Genomic DNA, 14371 nt, shown 5'->3' on the forward strand with positions numbered 1-14371 from the left:
TTGGTAACTGAACACACCCGAAGTTAAGGGCCATCCGAAGGACGGCACTTTATTTTAATGCAACGCCTTGCCTGCAAAACACCAATCTGACAGTTTACAATTGTGTAAAGAATCGAACCCAGTCTAAATAGCCCTGTGTGCATGCGTTATCCTGTTGGACAGGCACACACTGTTTAAATGAGAGCATTGTATAATATAATTAGTATTCTTTTTAAATTAAAGGGTTGCAGAATAATAATTTTCTTGGTTGTGTCCAGAAATAAGAGTATATACTTGCCAAGGGGAGATGAGTCAAGACTTCAGGCACCAAATTAGCAAATTATTATTTTTAGTTCGGTTTGAGTTAAGCCATAAATAGGCATGTGAGACTGAATGGGTCAAATAAACCGATAAGAAATACGGTTTCTCAAAGGTAATCTCTGGATTTATTACAAATAAGAGCTAAACATGAAAAATCTAAATGTAACCAAACCGACAAGAGCTAATATACATTCAAAATCATGATTCAATCAAATACAGAAATAATCAGATCGACTCATCAAACAATTGAAGCACAAGCTGAAAGCATCTCAGGTAAATTATTTAGAGTTCCGACTCACCCGAGGGCAAAAATATGGAAAGACTTTAATATCTCCAAAACCAAAGGTGGATGAGGTTCTGTTTTCATCTTTGTTTGTTTGGTTGTCTGTCGTCTATGAGCAGGATATCTCAAAAAGTTATGGACGGATTTGGCCGAAACTTGGTGGATAGGTTGGATGTTTGACAAGGACGAATTTGTTCCATTTTGGTGAAGATCCAGATTGAGATCCAGCATATCAGTGGGATACAAAACGTTGTGTTCAGCCTGGCGGAGGTATGCGCTCTCCCGAGTGGTGCTGTTCTAATTTCTGACTGTTGTAAAGCCAGAAATTCTTTATGTATTCCTGATAATATTGTTGTGGTTCTTGGAATCTCATGCATCCAACATATAGTGGTCCCAAGAGAGTTATTCCATTAATATACGTGTAGATAGTCCCTTCCCTTTTGTCTAGCAGGACAACGGGGACGTGCGTTGCGAGGATCTCATAGCTCGGTTTGCTTACATCATTCCTTCTTAATTTCATTTATAACTTCATTCCGACTCTTCTTTTCTGATTATTCCTGAGGTAAATCTGAGCCACGTGCACCCTTCGCTGTGAGATGGGTCCTCTACAAAGGCAAAGCAAGCACTACACCCACAACCTTCCATAGAAAACACAGCCCGCCAAATGCGTGTGGAGCGGAAATTTCCACCCAATGGACAGGAAACACACCCAGCACGACGCCCACGCCGCACGTACCAAGGAGATGGAAGAAACAGCACCTCAGAAAGGGGCGCTCGAATACCACATGAGCATCAACAGCACAGAGCTCCCATCCTCAAGCGATCCCTCAATCGAGGCTGATAATAATACAAAGGCAACACCATGCCACGTTGCGCATGATATGGGCGGCACGGACTTTTCAACCTATTTCTGGACAAATAATATTGATTGGTTTTCGCCCCACGCACACGATAGCAGAATCGGACGAACACGAGCATTGGCCATGTGAGTAATGGCGCATCTACGCATATTGTGCATGAGTTCACCATAACATCGTACCTTCGGTCCTCGCTGGCAGCCGCGGATGATCCCCACAGACAGCAAGCATCTTCTCGCCTCTGCGGCCAGTGGGGCTGTGATCGGGCGGAGACATGTTGTATGGCTCGGGCCGCGTGGCGCACACGGGGCAGGTGCGTTGACCAGCGCTGGTCGGGGTGCCCGAGCGGGCATGCAGGGCTGGCGCCGCTCTCGACCAGTCATCATGGCATGGCCTGGGGGTTGTTGCAGGGCGAATCATGGCGCGGAGTTCGGTGTGGGCGATTCACATCATGTCGTGGAGTCGGAGCGAGACGGCTCCACAGCGGGGTCACCTTGCCGGAAATGGAATGTTGCAGATTCTGGCCATCACAGCCGGTCCGCACAGGGGGTCAGGGCCAATCAGAGCACCCAATTCGGGTGATGACACCGCGTTCCGGGGTGGGCCCTCTGCCCCGCGCCGCGGGGCCTATAAAGGTCCGAGCAGAGCCTTCGCTCTCTCTCTCTCTCTCTGCCCTGCCTTGCCTCCCGCTCAAGTTGTTCTTCGACTCCGTCCATCATCACTGGACTCCGCCTCCTCTACTCCGCCCACACGACGCTGAATCCACCCACCAACCTGGTCCTGCCTCCCACTCCGTACACTCGCTCTAACTCCTCCCTCCCAACTCAAGCCCCTCCTTCACGCCCACAGTCTCGACGTGAGCTGCCCGAAGCAAGAGACGACGCGCCAGCTGTCATGGGGTGCCACACCATGGAGCATTCCCCCCAAACCTATTGGTGGCGCGTTCGGGCAATCAATTATACAAAGGTATCGAGAGACCATAGCCTCAACTCCTCTCCTGTCTTGCTTCAATTCCTCTTCATTGGGTTTTCTGTGGCTGTGTGTGTGTACGTGTGTGTGTCCTGGTGACTGTCTAGATAAGTAAGCCTGCAGAAGATTGTTATTATTTTTGGGTTAAGTCTGCTCTCCATCCGCTTTCATAAGTTGCTTGTTTATTGCCTCACCACACCTTTCTTCCCTATCTCTGCTTGCACACCCCAACAAATCTATTGATCGTACCACATACCTTTCCTCACCCCATTGTTAATAAATTACTATTAGGAATGTTCCCTGCTCGCTTTTGTCTTTTCCTTCATTGATCCAGCATGGTCCGAAACCTAAATTAGCCGGGACTTTATTCCCAATGATTTGTTCCTTTTAGCCGGTACGTCCTTGGCAGTGTCGCTCGGCTGCATCCGATCCGGGAAAATTATCCGGTCCGGAAGTGATCCGGTTCAGACAAGGCGTACCGAGGGCGTGTTCCCCGGTAATTAAATCACGTGGTTATTTTTAGGTAACTGGATTAACTAGACGGAGTCACGTGGTTGAGTTATTGGCGTCCACGGTCGGTTAAGCGACCCGCCGCATCACAGAATTATCCGTGTGCGACAGCCTACAATTCCGGGGAGTCTAGTGGGAGCTGAGATAGCTTCCCCCCCCCCCAGTGGTCTTCTCACCTGACCCCCAGCCAGAAACAATATAAATGAATCACAAAGGGGGAAAACAATGCGAGACAGAAAGCCGTTCCAATTTTAAGTGTCTCGACTGGGAGTTAGCCTCTTGGCCGTCATGCAATACACAAGCCAAGAGAAAGAGAAAGGTTTGATCTCACAGTTTTGCTTGCACACTCCTGCAACCGTGGCATGAAAGGGCTTGAAATTTGCTCAACGACCTGGTGTGGATTCACAAGATTAAGGAGATATCCACACAGCCCTCCTTCCTCCAAATCTGGAACCTTTGCATCCAAGAGCTGTGACCCTTGTAGCAAGGATGATCTTCCAGATTGCCAATGAACACAGAGTCTCCAGCAGTCCTCGTTTCACCCAGGCAGCCAATCCATACCAGTGTCATGTGGCTCACCATAAAGCAACAACAACAAAAACTCATCGGCCAAATAAATGTCTCTTTTTATCCATCAGGAAAACCAATTTGTTGTGAACCAAAGTCGAGGCATAGTTCCAGAGGTCTAATCGACTAAACCATGTATCATAGCCATAATGGTCCAAAAGACATTTTCACTGTGATCTGATTACAAGGGTTAGCCTGGCAATTTTGAGCAGAAATCATTTTACGCAAGTTCCGCTGCTCACCATGGATATGCCCAAAAGGACAACGCCAGTACATTAAAAAAAAAAATCAAATCAAATTAATCCAACAACTGCTGATGCATCAACATCTGTATTATAAAAGGAGCCACGTCTGTCTGTCTGTCTGTCTGTCGTGTTATAACTTGAGAACGGATTAACGGATTTCAATAAGTCCAACTACGCTGGATTCAGGGAACTCCCGGGAAGGTTTGTGATGAAAAAAAAAAATTTTTTTTTTAATTAAAAAAACATTTTTATGGGTACATGGGCACACGAGGGGAAACTCCAAACGCCAACTTGCGACACTGGTTCTCCCCGCATTCCCAGGAATCCTTTTTCTTCTTGCCTTATTGATTAGCCATCACAGCAAAGATTGGTATTTCCATAAGGGAAACAATGGGTCTGATATGTGCATGGCTCACAAAGTGGGTACACATACTGTTACACAAAGGGCAAAAGAAAAGTTAAGGGAAACATGAAATGTAACCCATTATGTTAATCTGCATGTATTCAAATAGCTAAATCTAAATTTTTAGACCTGAAGCATGTCCGGGTTTAAAGTTACCACTGAATATATACAACACTGTCAATACACGTTCAAATTTTGAGCTTGGCGTCAGCGTTATGTACAGAATAAGATGAAAAAAACAACGTAAATATTATATTTTGGGAAAAGAAACAGATAATTTTTACTCTACCTTTTTAAACAGGCTCAATATGTGACAGGAAAAAGAAAAAAAAACACATTTTAAGAGAGTCCGATGTTATAAATTACGAAGAAAACACAGACGAGTTCAGTTGCAAAGAAAGCCAAAACTTGTAAGCGAAAAATAACGTTAAAATCGAATCTATTTCTTTCGAACTTTTGAAAATAATCACTTTAAACATGAAAAGAAAAACATAATTCTTACCTCTCGGATCCTCACGAAGCACCAAAAAAATTCGAGCGTTGGTTAAAATGAAGAATTATCAGACAAATGCGAGTCACCTCGTTCGGCTCGGCATCCTCACGCTGGATTCGTATGTTACGGCTCTCGCAGACACGGACACGAAGACAAACGTGGCGCTCGACGGCGAATGGAAATGTGCTGACACACTTGCAAGTGCCTATTATATCCATCAATGGGGAAGTTTGCAAGACGGCAAGGTTTTCTAATGCTGGCGTTATTTGCGTCCGACGAGAGATGATGATTCGTACATAACGGGACTGACATGAAAATCAAGACGGAATTACTTGCGGTCTGAATTTTATTTTTCTGATCACAGTTTTGATCTATATTTTTCTGCCGTTAGGCTCTGTCATATTTCCAAGAAATTACTGGAGATTTGGAATAAAAATCGATAAGAAACATTATCAACACTGGGCTCCTTATTTTTCTCGATGCAGTGGACACGAAGCATTATGTACGAATCCATTATTTCATCAGATAGGGTAGATGCCATTAAAACCCGAATAGGGAGACGGAACATCATCAAAACATAAAAGAGACACCAAAGTTCACATTCTGAGTCACCACACTCAAAATAACTGTCACATAAGAAACGTACAGTGAAATAAAAATTTTACCAATCAAACTGTAACATTTATAAGATTACAATACCCATATTCTGTTACTTTAATTCATCTTTAATAAAACAGGGAAATGGAGAGTATGATATTGCCGGTTTCTACAGGTTCCCCAAGATGTCCACTTTCATTTCTGACCATTGATTGTTTATCTAAATACCTCATAATAGTTTTATGTGGAATTTCCCACAAACATACCACAGCATACCCACTTTGTGAGCCATGAACATATTTTTGTAGCTTTAAAACAAGCATGAATGGAATGTCAAACAGCTTGGCAAGCACAGATTTAAAATCCTTCAATCCAATAAAAAAAATAATTAACCACAAAGATAATTGAAATCCTTCATTACAATATATAATTAATCACAAATGGAATTGTATTTATGCACAGAGATTATAAACATATTGAACAGTAAAAGACAAACACACATAAAAGTTAACATTGGGAGTTCCTTTTGAATTTTTTTTTATCTTTCTCCACCAGGACCAAGCTGGCACTTAGTGGCTCCAATCCAACACCCTTAAACTCCGCTGATGGTAGGGAAAGGGACTGACATGGCTTACAGTTTCACTGACGAAATGTAACAATGATATCATGCTTGGCCCAGCAGGGTTTCCCTTGCTGTGCCCCTTGATCCATGCAACAGCGGAAATTCTGCTCCTTTGGCCAAGACGAGCAGGAGTGTCATCCCGGTCTCACCTCGGGACATCTCAGGTTCTGGGTGGTCAAATCCATCCCTTGCTGTGGATGGTCGACTTGTTGCACTCCACTCTGGCTTTGCTGTACCACATCATGGCTCCAAGCTGTTTGTCTTCTCCACTGCTGGACTCCCTGGACTGCCCGGTATAGCGATCATCTTTTTAAAGGAAAATCACTCAATCAGGAGCTCTTAACACAGCTCGAGCCTTCAACATAATTGCCTTACCCCCACCCCTCCCTCACCCATTCCCGTTCTATGACTGTCCTCATAGGAACATTCGGCAGGGGGCACTCAACGACAAACCGCCAACAACAAAAACTCTTCAGCCAACCAAATTTTTCCCTTTTATCCAAAAACATGTCATGTCCACAGTCCAATGAGAGTGTCTGTGTGTGATTTTGCTGTCAAGCTCAATTTGCTATCTCAGTTCTATCTGTCCTCAGAAACATTATTACTTTATGGTTATCTCGTTTCATTGCCTTCCTCTCAAAACTCAATGAAATGTAACTTTATCCATAGTTAAACATTTCCAGGAGGGAATAAAGTACAAAAATACTCTCCAGAGACAATTCCCTTTTTAACGAGTTTGCATTCAAGACAGCCACAACAACCTCTGGCATTTCCACTCAGTGGCAGCTATGTCAACAGCTTTACATCATGGAATGTTTTTTAGGTCAAAAATATAATAGACAGGCTAAACACTTGGCTGAGTGGTCAAAGAATGTAATTTATAAACCACAAGGTAATTCAGCAAAACTATTTCAAAATTACATAAATCTTCTTGAACGCAAGCTTAATGACAACACGATGTACGATCAGTCTGCAGAGGCGAGCTCATCAGTATTTGCCATAGATGTTATTGGACAACATTGATCTTATCACTATCTCCAAACCATCCAAGGGTTCCTTCCATGGGAACGCTATCCTGCACATGCCAAGCTTTCCAGATGCTGATCATTGTCATCATTGGAGGTGACCATCTTGAGGAATACAACACCCAATCATATGATGAGTCAGTAGGCTTTATGCATCACCAAGTGACATATTCCCATCTTTGCTGGACATCATTTAGTATTAAAATCTAAATAAGAAACTTTATCACAATACGAGCAAAGTTGATGCCTTTATTGAAAGTTTCTGTTTCTGAAATTCTGTGGGCAGGTTCTGAGATGTCATTTTGTTGTGGATGAGGATAATGTTGAGTGTTTACACAAAGTCATGGATGTCTTCCACAGTATTCCAAAATTCTGACTGGCTCATGCTGTCAACACCAGGCTCATGCTCATGCTCATGCTGACATGCCATACGGAGCCTCAGAGACAATGCTGGACTGGTAGATACTGTTTGTGGAGCTGCCTGGAGTTACATTTCCAAAGAATGACAGACAATAATTTTCAATTGGTGCCCCCCTGCCTGCATTTAGCCCTTGAACGTATGCAGTTACCTGCTTGATATCCAGATGGTGATAGGAAGGAAGCCAGGTGTGGAGGATGAAACAGCTTGAAGCAGAATAAGATGAAGAAAAAAAAATTATTAACAATCTTGCAATGCACTAAAGATTTTATTCCACCTTGAGGGGAATGGTAAAACTACAAAGTGGGTAAAAACAATGTATCCAGGCATGTGCGTTCTTCAAACACTTCTAGTAAAAAGACCTGTTTGGTTTGATGCTCAAATCTGATCACATAAACAAGACGAGGGGTGGCAGAATGGCCGAGAGGTATGCGTACATGCTTCTGAGCTATCTATCCTGGGTTTGAATCTCACCCCAGCTATAAACTGGCATCCTCATGTCTCGCATGCAGTGTGATGTCTGCGTCATTCATCGGCTGGACGTTCAGCCAGAAGGCCTGTATGCCAGCATTAGTTGGTGGTTGTAATTTAAAGACCCACGGGTGTCTTACACATTGTTTCCCTCCAGATTTTCTGTGCATTGTGATTCAAAGGTCTTGGAAAAGAGCAAGTAAAGCGTGCATAAAAGAAATGGTGAAAAGTTGATAAAATGCTACCATCACCTCCAAACGCATCGCCAGTTGTAGTTTTTGCAAATATTAAATCAACAAATACAAAATGTAATGCAGAGGGACTGCTGTGTAGACAATGTTTCAAGTTTTATGGAGGAGGGAGGAAAAAAAAACGAAGCATTTGGGTGGTACATTGATGTCGTAAAGGTTTATCAACAGTGCTGCTGCAAAGAGCCTACAACAATGGGTCTTCTGAAATTCTTTATCCCAATTCATGATGCTGACATGCATCTCAACACAATTGACTGTTTGTAGATGACTTGTCAAAACATTTTTAAGAAATCCAAAATGTAGATGGGTGACTTTACCGGAGATGAAGTTGATGGCCTCGTGATCCACTCAGGTGCAGATTTTAAAGGGACTGCACACTTTCTGATGCAACGTAATTCATGCGAATCATCAATAATATGACAGTTTATAGTAAGGTGGGAGATCATCCCAAGGCTAAAAAGATTAAAGGTAAGTGTATGACCTCTGCACCATCCTCTTCGATCCATTCATCTCTCATGCAGAAATATTCAGTGCAAAATGGCGTAAAATGGACGTGAATGAGGATTCAAATTTCTGATTATTTAATTAATGACAAATATGTATAATCGAATGATTTTTTAAAGGATTTTGCATGGTATACATGTTTTGCTTGAATAAGGTGATTGTTTGCCCAACACCATACACACATTTATTCAATCAAAGAAGACGCAGTGAAGAACGAGAGCGGGAGCACTCGGGAGAGTGCAAAACCTCCGCCGCCAATACTTCTGGGTCACTCAAGTGAACCTTATATCTTATTCATTAAATATGATGTCAACAGTGCTGACAGTTATAGTTTCTTCCAACATTTTTTTTGGGGGGGGGGGTTGGAAATCACTTAAAACATGTAAAAATGCAAATAAAAAAATCGAAATTTTGTTGAAAAAAAAGTTGCAAAATTTTTTTTTCTCTAACAATTTTTTTTGGGGGGGTGGAAATCAATTAAAACATGTAGAAATGCAAAAAAAAATCTTTTTTGGGGGGAGGGGTAACAATTTTTTTTTGGGGGGGGGGGTTGGAAATCACTTAAAACATGTAAAAATGCAAAAAAAAAATTTCTCAAACAATTTTTTTTGGGGGGGGTTGGAAATCACTTAAAATATGTAGAAATGCAAAAAAAAATTTTCTCAATTTTTTTTTGGGGGGTTGGAAATCACTTAAAACATGTAGATGTGCAAAAAAAATAAATTTTTCTCTATTTTTTGGGGGGGGGGGTAACATTTTTTTGGGGGGTTGGAAATCACTTAAAACATGTAGAAATGCAAAAAAATTCTCTAACAATTTTTTTTTGGGGGGGGTAAACTTTTTTTGGGGAGGGTTGGAAATCACTTAAAACATGTAGAAATGCAAAAAAATTCCCCCTATTTTTTTGGGGGGTAAAAAAATTGGGGGGTTGGAAATCATTAAAACATGTAGAAATTAAAAAAAAAATTTCTCTAACAACTTTTTTTTGGGGGGGGGGGACCAAGTCCAAAATTTAATGCCATGATCCTTGGACCTTACCGAACCCCCCCCCCCCCCCCACCAAGTTTCGTCGAAATCCGTCGAGGAGTTTTTCCGTAATACTGTTCACAAACAAACAAATAAAAGAAACAAACAAACAGAAAGGGGTGAAAACAGTAACCTCCATCCATCTTCGAAGATGGAGGAGGTTAAAGATTCTGCAATGGTTGGATGACACTCGGTCGCAATCGCAGATTGATTTGTGCGCTAGGGTTGCATTGTAAAGCAAACTACTGTACATTCCACAGCAGATATCGTCATCTTTGCTCGAACTTGCTCGTCATCATTGATGATTCAAGTGTGTTTTTACCCCACGCACATGCGAAGCGAAAAATGGGGTTAAGCAATTGGTTCACTTTGTCCGTCCTGTCTACAAACGTCAGTTTATGATTGAGGAACAACTTGATTTCAATTGAATGTTATATTTTGAACACCAATCGGAACATGAATCGGAAAACAAATCTGCAGTTTCACAGTACTTTTGCTCTGAATTCATCCCGATCGCGCATGCATCGAGAGGATTGATAATATTTTTTTTACTGTCTGCCTGTCTGGCAGTCCAACGAAAGTATAAATCATTCCAAACAGGACACTTACTGTTTTTAGGGATGTCATAAAGGACATATAAAACAGGCATGAATAACTGATGTCCCATGTTAAATAAAGTGGTGTAATAGCCAATGCGTCAACTGTGGTAAACTTCCGACATTTTTTTCTACGACCTATAAAATCTTCATTTTATTTAAATTTCATATATACATCAACAACTTTCAAAAACCTTTCAGCAGGACTTCGACAAAATATTACAGCATTTTACATCATATCGACCAATCAAATTTACTGGTTGTAGACCCACCCATTTTTTTTCTCAAGACTGCATGGGGTATGGTGTTCTTTGAACTCTTTAGTTTATAAATATGATGAAGACACTCTGTGATTTTTCCCATTTGGAACATTCATAGTTGCTTCCAAAGTTACCAGTTGGAATACTTGCCTGCCTAAAACTTCTTTGGCAGCATCGAAACTTGAATAAAGGATGGAGATTTTCCATAGCCCAATGGAGTACTGCTCTCCCCTAAGGGCGAGCACCCCCGTATCACATCTATCTCATGGATTATGTGGAATCTAAAGCTCTCAAAATTTTTGGCATCTCTTGCAATGAAGCCATAAGAGCTATTGATCACACATCACAGACAAGTCGGAGGCCCCTGTTTTTACCACCTATTCACTTGTCTAGTTGCCTCTGCCTCTGCCTCTGTCTGTCTGTCTGTCTGTCTGTCTGTCTGTCTGTCTGTCTGTCTGTCTGTCTGTCTGTCTGTCTGTCTGTCTGTCTGTCTGTCTGTCTGTCTCTCTCTCTCTCTCTCTCTCTCTCTCTCTCTCTCTCTCTCTCTCTCTCTCTCTCTCTCTCTCTCTCTCTCTCTCTCTCTCTCTCTCTCTCTCTCTCTCTCTCTCTCTCTCTCTCTCTCTCTCTCTCTCTCTCTCTCTCTCTCTCTCTCTCTCTCTCTCCCATCTGATCCTCTCCAGCAATTTCACGATGCACAAGTTCGTCCAGTGACCCCTCCTGGGTAAATTCCCCAAATCCAGGCTTGCCGCAAACCTCAACTCTTTTGCTATACTTTTCGCATGTTCATGAAACTGCCTTTTGAAAACAGTTAAATCCCGCTCTTGTTTCCAGGTCAACAAGCAAGTGGTGTTATACCTCTCACGTCATCTCCCACTCATACTCATATTTTCTACCCCCATTAACCTACAACTATTTTACTTCCAGGTTACTCTGTTCCTCCTCTCCCCTCTCTCTCCTCGTTTGTCATTGGCTCATTCCCTTTCTTGTTGTATCACTCTGTGGCTCCACTGTCACTACTACATCACCTTTTTGCCATTTGTCAACTCACTCTTCCATGAACATTGATTTTGTATCCAAAAACCGATGGGAACGGGCGCTGGAAGTGGAGTGAGAGGAAAGTGATTGGAGACAAGAGTTCAAGATACCAGTCATCGGAGTCGACTTAATGCAGAGAGATATTCAGCATGAGGATTCAAGAGAAATAGGAGAGGAGGTTCGATATTGAAATGTTGGTCCTGGATTGGCAGTGCACATGCTGAGTGAATGGGTCCTGCACTTCTTTGCCACTTTGGTCTCGCATCCACCTGGACCCAATGCAGCGATTGGCATGCTGTAGATGCCCCCAGGACTCTCCCACCTGTACCTATTCCATTTTCTTGGATGCCTTGTACTCCCTCTGGACTCTCCTGACTATGTCTGCGGCTCATTATCACCACAGCGGTTCTTTAGACAGCCTTGGCTAGTAATGGTCACATATCCCTCGACTTGCTCTTTCTGGCTTTCATTCCCAGTTTCCTCGCACCAAACCATGTTCCTATAAAGTGTCACCCTTTCGTTATTTTATCTTTTTAATCCTTCTTCCCCATTTGATTTTATTCCTTTCTCTTGCCCTTTAGCTTCCCCTGCTGGCCCATAACATTATAGTTTGTGCTTATCTTTGGTTACTTATTCTTCTGTGTTATTTAGTTTCTGAATTCTTGTATGTCAAAAATAAGTTCCTTGTTAGTCGCGGTGGTGTTACTCGTTTGTTTCTGTGGTGCCATTGTGAGATTTTGAGGAAACAGGTGTTTCCATCCGCTCAACCGTCCAAGCTTGCAATGATGAGAGTTCCACCGTCAGGGCATCGCAATCTGCCACCCAGAGGTTGGTGACAATATGTCTAGATTCCTTAATTTTGCTTTCTTAATTAAATATTTGAGGGACCAGGACTTAGATTCAAGACTTCACGACTCAGAATGAGCCTGTCAGGACTCAAACATATCAATGCATGTTATGCACCCTCATCATATGACCTTACAGAGCGTCACAAAAAGGGGCGGATGTGCAGAACCTGAAAGGCTGCTGTGAGAATGTCATGTTCCTCGAATGTATGACATCCATGAACGTGCAAATCAATTAGTGCACAAAAAAATTATTATAAAATTACAGTATCTATACACAAAGGAATCCAAAATCACGGAAATATGGTCTCCATATCATACCCAACAGCAAACAGAGAGAAACAATTGCATTTTCTACATCATTATTCATTCAACATCACCTTGTATTCGTTTGAACAGTCACAGTAAAAGGTAAAAAAATGAAACTATAACATGGATATACTAACGGCATCCCTCTTAATGATTTTAAACCATTACATTTCCCTTAATAGTATCACCCCTGCGGAACAATTCCTAATTCCTACCCTTCTCCTTTTGGGTTTCGAGGCGATGGTTCATAGACGTTTCAAGTCTCTCAGCACGTTTACAATTCCTTCTACTGTCTGCAGCTAATCATCTGAAAGTTTGTGCGCATCATCTTTTTAAAAACTTCCACTGCCAGTGTGAGCAGCTCTCATGACGAATAAATAAAAAAATAACTCTCAGGCTTAGCTTTTGGGGGCACTTGCAGGATGAAGGGGGCAGCACCCCCTGCGGAGGACGGAGAGCAAAGGCCCACTGAAGCTGGGAGGTTTTAATATTTGATAACGTAACGATGTTTTACGTATTTAAATGAGCTATGAGGTCTTAAGTATTTATATATGCCCGAGATGGCTTGTAGAGCATATTAAAGTTACACTGCACATGTAAAGGCCAGCGGCATCATCGTAATTGGCACCATGAAAGAAATTAGCAAAAATAAAGAGAATATGGACCGAATGACATCTGCGGAAGGTATGAAGGGAAGCAGGATACTTCGGTATGAAATGGAACGATCCCATAAAACATGGGATGGCTGGTCATAGTGTCACTGCTCATGTGCTTGAAGTTCATACAATGAATGATCCAAATATATAAGCGATAGCATATCGAAGTAAGGCATGGATGTGTACGGAGATCCCGGCAAAGAGCCGGAGTAGTGCAGGGGCGTCCTTATTGGATTCAAACCTGTAGCAAGCAGCCCGGCGGCAAAAATTATGTCGGGAATGTATACATGCTGAGCGATTCTTCCAACATATCTGCAACCTGGGTAGAGAATACAGGAAGATTATCTTCAAACTGCGCACAATCAATTCGTGGATCGAGGTACAGGATTATCATAACTTGTACATGAATCGTTTCAAGCCTTACAACTACAAACCTCAAAACACATACTAGTTCCCACTCAATGCACCAAAATGGCCAAAAAAAAACTCACTGTAGTGCTAAACAGGCAACAATATTGATGCCTATAATTATTTCTCAAGCTCTCAAAATCTCACCCAAATTGTTTCCTCTCCCACTCATATTGCTGACCATGCCTTTGATGGAAGATACTTGCTTGATCTCTTTTTGTGTTCTCGCCCAGGTGACTTTGTTGCCGGTGTCCTTCCGACAACTGGTAACTCGGATCATTCCACTGTTTCTGTTTGTGTCTCTTTACTCCTCATTCTCCATTGCAGTTTTTTATTTTTGCACTTTTATTTTTTTATTTTTGTAAGCTGATTGGGATGGATTTCATTCATTTCTTCCTGATGTGCCATGGACCTCAGCTTTTAGTCCTGGTCCTGATAGGGATGCTGAGGAAATATCCCAATGGGTTCGCACAGGTATGGACATTTATATTCCCTCACGTATCTGTCAAGTGAAGGTTAATTCCCATCCAACGTTCACTCCGGCTTGTGCAATCAGCAATTGCTCATCACAACCACTATTTTAAGCAGTACCATATGCAAAGATCTCTGAAGTCCAAATTTCTGCTCCGCAAAGCAAGTAACCTCTGTAAAAGAGTTCTTGAAGATGCTGGGCAGCAATATGCAGCTTCTGTAGCAGATTCCATTGCGACTCAGCGGCTTG

General features: G+C 42.3%; 1 protein-coding gene across 4 annotated transcripts in view; it reads right to left on the reverse strand.

The window, feature by feature from the left end:
* Positions 1–242: 242 nt before the first annotated feature.
* The window catches only part of LOC147034315 (sorting nexin-9-like), a 53734-nt gene continuing 39605 nt past the window's right edge, over positions 243–14371 (reverse strand). For 3 of the 4 annotated variants that reach the window (XM_085880552.1, XM_085880562.1, XM_085880536.1), the window contains one exon: positions 10279–13561. In XM_085880552.1, the coding sequence (XP_085736678.1) occupies positions 13511–13561 (51 nt within the window). In that variant the 3' untranslated portion in view covers positions 10279–13510. Of the gene's footprint in view, positions 6153–10278; positions 13562–14371 lie in introns of those variants that run through there. The other variant, XM_085880543.1, reaches the window with a different exon arrangement.

Source organism: Eptatretus burgeri, chromosome 1 (genome assembly GCF_056783735.1).
Source record: "Eptatretus burgeri isolate ZD-2024b chromosome 1, Ebu_testis_v1, whole genome shotgun sequence".
Lineage (NCBI taxonomy): Eukaryota > Metazoa > Chordata > Myxini > Myxiniformes > Myxinidae > Eptatretus > Eptatretus burgeri.